General features: G+C 40.2%; 1 protein-coding gene across 1 annotated transcript; it reads left to right on the top strand.

The window, feature by feature from the left end:
• The first annotated feature begins 1768 nt into the window (after window positions 1-1768).
• LOC112589271 (uncharacterized) lies at window positions 1769-7878 on the top strand. The gene is made up of 3 exons (XM_025301867.1): window positions 1769-1962; window positions 2040-2423; window positions 7614-7878. The coding sequence occupies exons 1-3, from the start codon at window positions 1862-1864 to the stop codon at window positions 7876-7878; spliced, it is 750 nt and encodes a 249-aa protein (XP_025157652.1). The 5' UTR covers window positions 1769-1861.
• The last annotated feature ends 3719 nt before the right edge of the window (window positions 7879-11597 follow it).

Genomic DNA, 11597 nt, shown 5'->3' with positions numbered 1-11597 from the left:
GCCACTTGTTGGCCTCTGTTAGCAGGATGACTGCACAGTCATTCAACTTGTTGCAATCTATGATATGATTCTCCAGTTTTTCGTTGGAATAAAAATAATGCAAGCAACTGAAAAGAAATGGATATTACGAGTTATTCTTTTATTTCATATTTGTTATATTGTATTTATGGTGAATATCTCCTTACCGATCGCATATATACTTCTTGCATTTTTTCTTACTTAGTTGCATGTCCACAAGACGTGACAAATTCTTGATCCACATGAAATGTCCCATGTTGCACTCTTGTGGATCTTGCACATATAACAAATTTACATGCTTTTCCTTCTTACTGGCGAGACGTATCGGAACGATCGTACATACTTCTTCTTGCTTCTTTTTATCTTGAATGGTGTATACGTTGATGGATATGTTGTTTAGCTGTTCAAACTTAGTAATTTGTTTAATCGTCATTGGAAATTCAATATCCTGAAGATTGAATATTTTGGTGTAACGTGGGTACGAAGATTCCCGGTCTCCATGTCTTGCAGCTAGATATAATGCCGCGACCACGGACCATGCAAAACATGCGTTGTCTTTAGTTCGTACGTTTATCACGGCTTTCTTTAATTTTATTTCGCGAGGCAACTCAATGTTGCACCCTGCATGCAGTGGATTGTATTTGTTCACATTAACTGTGAGATCAAGTATGCGCAGCAGTGCCCACCCACTATCACGTTCTTGAAATTCTTCCAAAGATGCCAAAGTAGGCTCGATGACGCATTGCTCGTACCATTTATCCAAATCTAAAGCAGAAAAGAGTTCACTGTTTCTCGTGTTAATGCTTTTGAATGCATGATTGTCGCCTGAGATAAACTCGCCATTGAACACAGTGTTCACCTTAAGATTGCCGTGCTTTTCCATAGCACTTCGCACGTGCTCAAGCACTGTACTCTTCGCATCTTGGAGAAATCGAAGAGGTTCGATATGGTTCACGTTAATAACTGCGCCGGTTGATATGCGGCTTTCGAATGCTGTATCAATTTCTCTCCATACCAATTCTGCATCTCTTGATGCGTGCCCAGCACCCACATGTATGAAGCGTTCTTGCACAGAAATTTTCAGTCCCTCGAGTCGTGCAATACGAGCCACCACTGATTGCGCGGCGCCAATCGACAATCGCGGTCGTTTTGCTCGACTTTGTTCTTCCAAACATCTGATACACTTGTCAAGCTTTTGCACCCACGCGTCGTAAGCCTCTCGCGAATTCAGACGAGTGGATTGCTCCAACAGTTCTCGTTCGGTTTGAGTGAAGTCTTCCATTTTTTTATTAACTACAGAGAATACTCGGCTCTTTGGAATCCTTTACTTTATATTCTCTCCGTTAGAAAACACGTTCGGATATGCATGAGTCAAATGACGACCGTGAAAGAAGGAGGGCGTACTAGGCGATGGGACTTGCTTCTTATTTCGTCCCGAAGAGAGAAAAAATATCGCGTAAGTGCGGTAGTCGCTAGACCGGGAATTGAACTCGGGTCTCTCGCTTGCAGGGCGACTGCTCTAAACCCACTGAGCTACCTGACGCTCTATGGTCAAGACACTCTCCTCTCCCCTGATATCGTTAAAAGATGTCGCTCGGAAGCGACATCTCTAACGCCATTCTGAGTCTAAACCAAAGATATCTACATCTCATTTACTTTCCTGTTTTGAGGAATATATCTGCGCATGCGCTACAACTCTGAACAGTAAGAGGAGGAGATGCCCTATAGTAGCTTTAATATTAAGCTTCGGAAAAAAACCTCTGTCTCTCAGTCGCTCTGTGAACACGAGATTCATCGGTTGTGTGTCTACATAGTAAAGTTTGGGTATGTCTACATAATAAAAATGTATGCTGCCGGTGCTGAAGTGAACGCTAAACACGCAAATTATTACATGCCTGCTCAACATGAGGACGAGGCTCCACCGAGCAAGAAAATGTGCGAAAGGTGAGTGTTATTTCTTTTAGTTTATCCGTAGTAATTTTTCCAAGATTCAGACATGTAAATTTTCTATATCTTTTCAGCGTTCCACGACCTCCTGCTGTGCATATCTTAGGACCCCGATACGCTTTGACTGCAACTGCTTATAAATATTTGAATATCGGAATCAGCGTAGGAGCTGAACCCGTCATAGACATAGTCATTGATGATAATCGTGGCAAACAACTGCTATTGCCGATCAAAACTTGGAATGCGCTAATGGGGCAACGTGCTGACATCCAGAGATTTCTGCAGGCCAATTTTTATAAGTCATCGTCTCCCCCGATGCATATAGAAGAATTAACAATAACGTCATGTAAGATGTACAACTCACAAATTGTGAAACTCACAATTTTTAATAATTGCTTATATGTAACACCTGATACGTTAAATGTATTATTTACATTTGAAAATTGCATCAGTCACATGTATGGATGGTTATCAAAAAATATCTGTATAGTTAGTGTAAAATTCAAAAGTTTTGTAAATATTCTTCGTGAAAAGAAGAATTATATTACTAATATATATACTGCAACAAAAACAATACAAGAAAGCAGCGACTTTGACCGCGAGTCGCTCATTGATTGTGAATTGTTAGCATGCGCTGTAAAAAATATAATGTATGAAGCCGTGAACAAATAAATGATATTCTAAAACAAAATTATGTATAAATTAATTCTATATGTCTCCCATTTTACTTCCCTTCCCCCTCCTCAGAACGATGAGGATAGTGCCTGGTGCAAGTCGGTATGGTAAAATACTCTTTCGACGAACGTTTCGTATTCCCTTCTAACCTAACCTATGATGGTCTAAATCAGTGCCCGGAATTATTTGCACGATCGGGCCGATTTCTGAGAGCTACGCCTCCTTACTTCCCCTTACTGCTCCAGCCCGCACGGCGGACCTAGAAACTGACAGTCGCGAGGCGCTGTCTCAGGCACGTCGCATGAGACAGTCATATTATAGTTATATTAAGAATATTACAGTGTATACAGTGTATATTATAGTTATATTAAGAATATTACTTATATTGATATTTCTATTAACATATATTTATATTAATATTAAGACTATATTATATTAGTAAACTATAAAAAATGCCTATGGAGTTGTTTTAATAAATAAATTTGTTTCAGCTATGTTAAACTGTGAAGCATCTCATGTGACTCTCATGCGACGTGCCTGAGACAGCGCCTCGCGACTGTCAGTTTCTAGGTCCGCCGTGCGGGCTGGAGCGGTAAGGGGAAGTAAGGAGGCGTAGCTCTCAGAAATCGGCCCGATCGTGCAAATAATTCCGGGCACTGGTCTAAATGGTAGGACCATCGCACAGTAAACGAAGCGTCCGGGTCCGAATCTGGTCTAGTTTCGACTTTGTTTTTCTTTTGACGCATGCATGACGCCATCATACACACTATAAGAACCTTCACTAGGCGCCTACTAGCAATAGGTAACAATGGTCTAGGAGGTTCGAGAGACGTCCGATAGACGTTCGAGAGACGTCCGAGAGACGTCCGATAGACGTTCGAGAGACGTTCGAGAGACGTCCGATAGACGTTCGAGAGACGTCCGATAGACGTTCGAGAAATGTCCGATAGACGTTCGATAGTAATCGCGGGGCCCAGGTTCGATAATAATCGCGGGGCCCAGGTTTGACCCTACCTACACCGCCGCCATGTTTGTTCTTTTGACGTATGCGTGACGTCACGGTCGCCATCTTACCCGTAACGTGACGTCTACTAGCAATAGGCGACGGTGGTCTAGAAGGTTCGAGCGCTCGATAGCAACCGCGGGACCCAGATTCGAGTCTGGCCTACACCGCCGCCATGTTTTTTCTTTGACGTATGCGTGACGTCATCACACACATACTGTAAAAACCTTCACTAGACGTCTACTAGCAACAGGCAGCAATGGTCTAGGAGGTTCGAGCGTCCGATAACAACCCGCGGGGTCCAGGTTCGAATCTACCTACAGCTCGACGCGTTTTTCTCTCGTGACGTCACGGCCGCCATCTTGCTCATAGAATCAAAAATTCTGGGGTGGAGAAGGAAGGTACCAATAAAGAGGGGGTATCAATTAAGAGGGGGGACCAATTAAGAGGAGGTATCAATAAAGAGGGGATATCAATTAAGAGAAGGTATCAATTAAGAGGGGATATCAATTAAGAGGGGGATCAATTAAGAGGGGGAATCAGTTAAGAGGAGGTATCAATTAGGGGAGGGATTAATTAAAAAATATTAATTAATAAATAACGTCTTTTGCATAATTAATTAGCAATTTGGGTTAGAATCCCTCTAGTCTATCTACTGTAGGTTGTGCTTTGTTACAGTGCTCTATCAATCATGTGGTCTGTTCTAAACTTTCGTCTGGAATAGAACTAAGAGGATTATCAAAAGCTCGCGGTTTTAACCCGAATGCAGTTTCTGAAAGTGGACTGTCACTCAAAATTCTCCGAATTTCAGGAGTGGAGGGTTCAATTATAGGTAAGAGAGTAGATGCATGGGGAGTACTTGAAGACTCAGAGGGTGCAGAAGGAGCGTAAGGTGTGGATGTGTATTGCGGCTCAATTGTTTTAGAAGGTTTAGGCGTTGCCTGTATGGCCTGTTGGTATGCCTTTTCAACCTCGGATTTATCTGAATTCGATCGCGCATTCATACCCTTTTTCAACTATCGCTCAATTCATCCCGGACGAGCCCCAAAATTTTATATGTTACGTCCTGGAGGAGGAACGCAACTTGACGCTTGCTTTCGCAAGCTCCGACGTACTTGCAAGTCTGCGGTATAGATCAAGGATCGGAATGATCCCTTTATAGCGCGGACGTACGTCGCTGGTCCTTTATTAGGTCAGGGAACTGAATCTCTTTACCTGGGATAGGACCGTGAGCGACGGTTGAGGAGAGGGAGGATTTTTACATTAAATAATTATTGGTGACGAATGGTTGCGTATTATTTACAAATTGTGCATTTATTGATATAAGTATTAATTTTAAGTTGTAAGGAAATCGATTTTCAGATATATACGTTGTGTAACTATATATACAGGGTGTTTGATAGCTGATCATGCAGACAAAAGTTGGAGATAGATTGGGAGTAGCCAAGAAGAAAAGTCATGTACCATAATGTCAAATTGCCAATAGTTACCGAGTTATTAATTAAAACATGTGAGCCAACGAGCGCGTAGAGAGCGGAGGGCGGCCGCAGTAAGCACGTAGACATTTGATACAGGCGGAGTCAGCGAGTGGCGATAGGCGAGCGCGCGCGGCGAGGGGCTACGTAAACGACAAGAGCGCGCGCAACGAGGAGCGAGCGAGCGCGAACGACGAGGAGCGAGCGAGCACAAGCGACAAGAGGCGAGCGAACGCGACGAAGAGCGAGCGAGCGCGAACGACGAGGAGCGAGCGAACTATAAGGAAAAAGCTATAAAGAAAAAGCTCGCTCGCTCCTCGTCGCGCGCGATCGCCTCTTGTCGCTTCGTCAATCGTGTAATAAATTAAAAGTTGTACGCATTACTAAAGAACTGAATTTAATATTCTTTTCTTTTCTACTAAACGTTTTGAATTTCTTACATATGCTATCATTTCGTTTGCATAAAGTAGGAGAAAAAATAACAAATTTGACAACGATAGGTTTCCTTTCGTACGTATGCGATAGAGAACTACAAATTTCACCTATCGTTTATGCACCCATTGATTACGACAGATTTTCAGTGATCTATTCATAATAGAGTCCAATAAAACGATAGGACGCGTAAAGTCTCTGTATAAATTCTATCATATTTCGATACGAACGAACGATTGAATACTCTTCTAATAGCGAACGATAGATTACGACAGAAAATAATTAAATTGTCTGCACACTCTATCGGTTTCCATCGCTTTCACTCTTTCCATTCTTTTTTATCACACATTGCTTATAACTGTTTCAATAATTGGCTATTTTTGCTCTCTTATTAAGTAATCGTAATTGTAATCGCGAACGTTCGCGGCTCGGCGACATCGTTGCGAGTTTCGGTGCAGTGCGGAGCGGTGCGGCAAGACGTAGGAGGAGAAGCCTCGCAAGTGCGGGTAGTGGTCTGTTGTTTCTCCCCTCGCCGCGCGTCGGTGTCTATTTATGGGTAGAGTGGGCCGGCCTGATACTCGGGCGGCTCGACTCTTACACATCTCGGCGGACGCTATTGCTGGACGTTTTTAATTAATTTCTCGAAAACTATTACGATTATCGCAAAACGGTATGGGACTTTTATGCTCATCTCAAGCCGTGCTAGGCCTCCACGAATTTTGTATATGTTGCTGCGGAACACCCTGTATATATGTGGTCGCGGTTCTAGAGGCAACTTTTAATTATTCCAAGAGATATTCAGGTACGAGAAGATCAGGTGTCAGGGAAGCGCGTAGTGAGGGAGAAGATCGACGCGAGGATGCCTCCGAGGGAGAGGGAGAAGAAATAGGAATGAGGCCACGGAGTAAGGCCGCGTAGAAGCCACGCGTACCCCCTCGTAGAGGTGAGGTTGGAGGAGAAGGTGTCGGGGATGAACTCCAAAATAAAGGAGGACCTATAGGAGATCGGTCTTCGGTGGGACTCAGGGATGTTGGAGAGTAAGATATAGGAGGAGTTCCGGGGGGAGAATCGGGAAGGAACAACAGATGAGAACGTGCAAATCTTGAAACTTCTGATTCGTTATGGCGAACAATGTAGTCCGGGCGATCTTGTAATGCAAGTTCTAATGAGGTGACTTCAAAATCTTCGCGGTTTTCGTACCTTTCCGAGGTAGTTAGGTCCGTTTGAACTTGATAACATTGAGCCACTGCAATCGGATTCCACAATTAAGGAGACATGCCAAGGGGGATAGAGAAAGGGAGAAAAAGGAAAGAAAAACGAGAGAGAGAAGAAAGATAAGAGAAGAGAGCAGGTAGTGAGGAAAAAAAACAATAAATGAGAAAACAGAATAAAAAGAAAGGCTTACTGTTGCCGTATGGTGGTTCTCTTTGGGTGAAGGATAATAACCTGTTGTCGGCCTCGACTTTGGGTTCAGATATCGTATGATGACTGCCTTAGGTTCTGGACGGCGTCCATATTTTCAGGGTTGGTGTGCAGACTGGTTACAGTTGGTGATGACAGTGAGTCAACCGAGCCAATTTATAGAGAACTGAAGGAGTGAAAAATGTATGCACTGGACTAAGTGGTTTAAGAGGAGCTTCTTTCTTGGCTGCTGGCTCGGCGAGAAGTGGCTGAGACTTTTGACTTTTCTCAAAAAGTCAGCTCGGTTGAGGAAGTGGGGTCTAATTTTTTATGCCCAAATATGGTCATAGGACTGTGCTTCGAATGTTTTTAGAAGTTGAGTCAAGAGCGTAAGATAAATTTTTTTTCTTTTAGGAGATAAGGAGCATGTAGCAATAAGAGGATTTAGATAGTTTACAAAATGTGGCAGCTATCTTAAGAAGGAAATGTCGATATTTTTTAAGTAGGATGTCGCGGTATTGTTAACGTAGACTGAGCGCGTGGGAACAAAATCGGAGTTGGTTTGGAGATTGGAATTTTCAAAGATTCTAGGGTCATCGCGTCGTGTGATAACATATAATAATAATAATAATAATAAATTCAATTTTCCTTGTTTATAAAAGAGGTCTAGAATGCGCAAAGTCCGCAGGACGTAACAATATTGTGGAAATCAGTTTACGGCAATTCAAAACGCCGAAGAACGGGCCGAAGAAGAATCAATTGAAACCAGAGCAAGTACATCCAGATGTGAAGAAGCTCATCTTGCCGATATACGAAGATTTGTCTCGCAATGATTTGCTTGAGAGATGCTTAGATCGCTATACACAAAACGCTAATGAAAATTTTAACGCTACTGTGTGGCATCTGGCCTCTAAGCATCTAAACTAAAGTTCTAATATAATAGAAATTGCTGCATTTTTGGCTGCCAGCATATTCAATGATGGATACACCTTCATTTTGCAAGTTGTGAACGATCTATAACTGCAAATCGGGAGGGGGGAGACTCCATTATAAGCATTTCACGGATACGTACGATACCGTGTGCGCAGAGAGGAACGCCGCAGCCTCGAGAGCACAAAAGAGGCAAGAACAGTTCAAAAAACAGAACAAGCGGCTTTACTGGACGAATTTGAAGAAGAAGGCTTATTGTACGGCCCTGGCATCGCTGACTTTAAATCTGCTGTAAGTTCCCTAAAACACTATTTTTCCATTCGGAAAACTTTAAACGCGTTTTTCTCAAAACTAAATTTCGCGCGCCGTAAAATGTAGCTCAGCGAATTCTCAACCGATTGCGATGAAATTTTGAACACATATTCTTCAACATATTCTCCTTTGCATGAACCTAAAAATTTTTTAAAAAATTAACAATAAACAATGTTTTTAGTAATTTTTTTATAAAAAATATCATGATTTTCTTTTTCAAAATGGTGCTGAATTTTTAATTTTCGATTTTTTTTTTAATTTAGGTTTATGCTGAGCGTATTATTATATTTTAACGGAAAATTTTTGGTTTTTTGATTTTAGATAATTAGAGGGACCTGTGCGTTCAACGTATTTTCGAGTAGGCAACTTCAAACAGCTGCTGCTCAGCTATTTATTAATATTTTTACATGAAAAAATTATTTCAGATAGTTTAAATGCTAAATAATAACATGTGCTTACTTGTAAAGCAATAAACTCTATGTTCTCTTCAAAAAAAGTTCGAGAAAAAACGACTGTTTACTTGATTCTCCCCCCTTAAAAAGGTCTTTAGATGTAAACAGGACAGTATAATGCTATATTATTATATCTGTATTTATGTATGTATATTTATATTTATGTGTGTAAGAGGTCAAAAACGACCGTTGAATTCAGTTAAAGTATATTCAATGCTCTCTCGATCTTTGTTTGGGAAAAACGTGCATAGAGCAGCAAGAAATGGATAAAAAATTATCAAACAATGATTCTTAAAATAATGATAGTAATGGGTATCACGATTGGATCGCAAAGAAAATTATTTGCCGAGTATTGCAACAGCCAACGATTGAACACTGGCTGAGAGATCGTCCGTTCAAGCAATCAAAAAGGCTCAAGTGGCACAAAAGCGGCATTATAAACTTTTTATGAAGAACAGGAGGATTTGTTATATGCCCCTGGAATAGCTAATTAGCATCAAACAATTGTAAGTATTTAAACTTTTATAGTTCACTGTATCTAAATCTTTAAACGCGTTTTTCTAGAAACAACTTTTTCACCTGGCGACCACGATATCTCGAAAACAAATAGTCCGATTAACTTCAAATTTGCAAAGAATATAAAACACAAATCTCTTTCTGGCATGAACTAAAATTATTTTATTACAGTTTGTACTTCTTTTGTCATTGTAAAAAGTATGACCAATTTTCGTCAAAAAATCAATATTTATTTTTCGAGACGATATTTTTTTAATTTCTAATTTTTTTTCGCTTTATTTTAGTTCATGCCATAACTACATGTATGAAAATTATGTATCACTTTGGTTTTTTTGTTTCAGATTACCCGGAGACGAGGATGGTCACCATCAAGAAAAAACTTTTCTGAGGCGACTCGCAACAAGCAATTTTACGGGCGCATTTTTTAATAAATATTTCTTTTAAAAATTATAAATATAGTAAAATGTTAGGAGAACAAGCTTATATAAATTAAATATTGATAAGGTTTATAGTTAAATAAAAAGTTCCAGAAAAATCTATTTCTGAGCGCTGCAAAGGCAAATGTACCCTTAAGATAAAAAAATTTATAAAAAGTAATTAATTTGGCCTTTGGTTTAGACTTTTAGTACTAGACAAAGATAAAGTGTTATTCAAGACACCCAGACATGCTTTTTTTACCCCGCATAGACAAGCTTAGCGCTTATTTCAATTTTCAGAAAGCGGAGTGCATTTATAATATTGTACAGTGGTTAACAGAATAGTATTAGGAGTACAAATAAGTTTCCGCCGTTTGACAAAAGATGGCCCCACCAGAAGGTTATGTTGAAATTGTCAGATGTAAAACGTAATATCGTAAGTTTGGACATCTGGTAACAACATAATCTTGAAGTATTAGTGACTCCGTATCAGCATCACATAATTCTTTTCGTGCGAAAATGTAAAGTTTTGTGCCGAATAAGCGTCATTTGCGGGAACTTTTGATTTACTTCTTTAATTTGAAGAAATCTGCAGCTGAGGCGCAGACTGCTTTAAGTGAGAGAAGTTGTCGTGAGTGGTTTCAAAAGTTTAAAAACGGTGAGTTTGACGTGGAAGACAAAGAACGTAGTGGAAGGCTGAAAGTGTACGAAGACGCGGAATTGGAAGCATTATTGGAGGAAGATTCGTGCCAAACGCAAGAAGAACTTGCACTTATATTAGAAGTGACTCAACAAGCAATTTCACATCGTTTAAAATCGTTGGGAATGATTCAAAAACAAGGAAATTGGGTTCTATATGAACTGAAGCCGAGAGACGTTGAATGCCGATTTTGCACGTGTGAAATGCTGCTTGCCAGGCATAAAAGAAAGGGTTTTTTGCATCGTATAGTCACTAGTGATGAAAAATGGATCCACTACGATAACCCAAAGAAGAGAAAATCATGGGGACTACCTGGCCATGCTTCAACATCGACAGCCAAACCGAATATTCATGGAAAAGAACTCATGCTGTGTATTTGGTGAGATCAGCTTGGTGTCGTGTATTATGAGTTGCTCAAACCGTGCGAAATCATTACTGGAGCTCTCTACAGAGCACAATTAATGAGATTGAGCGGAGCACTCAAGGAAAAACGCGCCCATTACTACTCCAGACACGACAAAATTATTCTCCTACATGACAACGCTTGGCCACATGTTGCAAAACCGGTCAAAACCTATTTGGAAACACTTAATTGGGAAGTCCTACCCCACCCGCCGTATTCACCAAACATTGCCCCTTCCGATTATCACTTGTTCCGGTCGATGGCACATGGCCTGTCTAAGCAGCGCTTTACATCATATAAAGATACTAAAAATTGGGTCGATTCGTGGATAGCCTCAAAAGATGAAGAGTTCTTCCGATGTGGTATCCGAATGCTGCCAGAAAGATGGGAAAAAGTAATGGCTAGTGATGGACAATACTTTGAATAAAACGTAATGTACCGTTCTTTCACAATAAATTCCTAATTTTTGATAGAAAACAGCGGAAACTTATTTGTACTCCTAATATAACCCACTAATATAAAGATTGAAAACAAATTTAGAATTATGATTAACTTAACACCAATTTTATTTGGTGCACGAAGTATAGTAAATTTTATTGAAGATAATTTTCAATTTCACCAGAGAAGAAAATATATACTATTGTACAATAGAAGAAAATATATTTTATTTTCACTTCCATCAATTATCATGTATTTCATTAATATGTTTTACATTTCTTAACTATATAAGTCTAACATAAGTTAATAGCCAAAGGTCGTATACATAACTTACTAAAAAAAGGAATCGTATATGATAATATTGAGTCTGGGAAAAAGTTCGTGGCGTTTTTCCCGATAGATGGCGTCAATTGCAAATAACTCCGGAAACACAGATTGCAGCGACACCACTAAACGCTCGTTGGAAAGGTGACACTTCG

This window comes from Harpegnathos saltator, unplaced genomic scaffold (genome assembly GCF_003227715.2).
Source record: "Harpegnathos saltator strain DR-91 unplaced genomic scaffold, Hsal_v8.6 scaffold454, whole genome shotgun sequence".
NCBI lineage: Eukaryota > Metazoa > Arthropoda > Insecta > Hymenoptera > Formicidae > Harpegnathos > Harpegnathos saltator.
The sequence above is the reverse complement of the archived record's forward strand: the minus strand, read 5'-3'. Positions and strand labels throughout refer to the sequence as shown.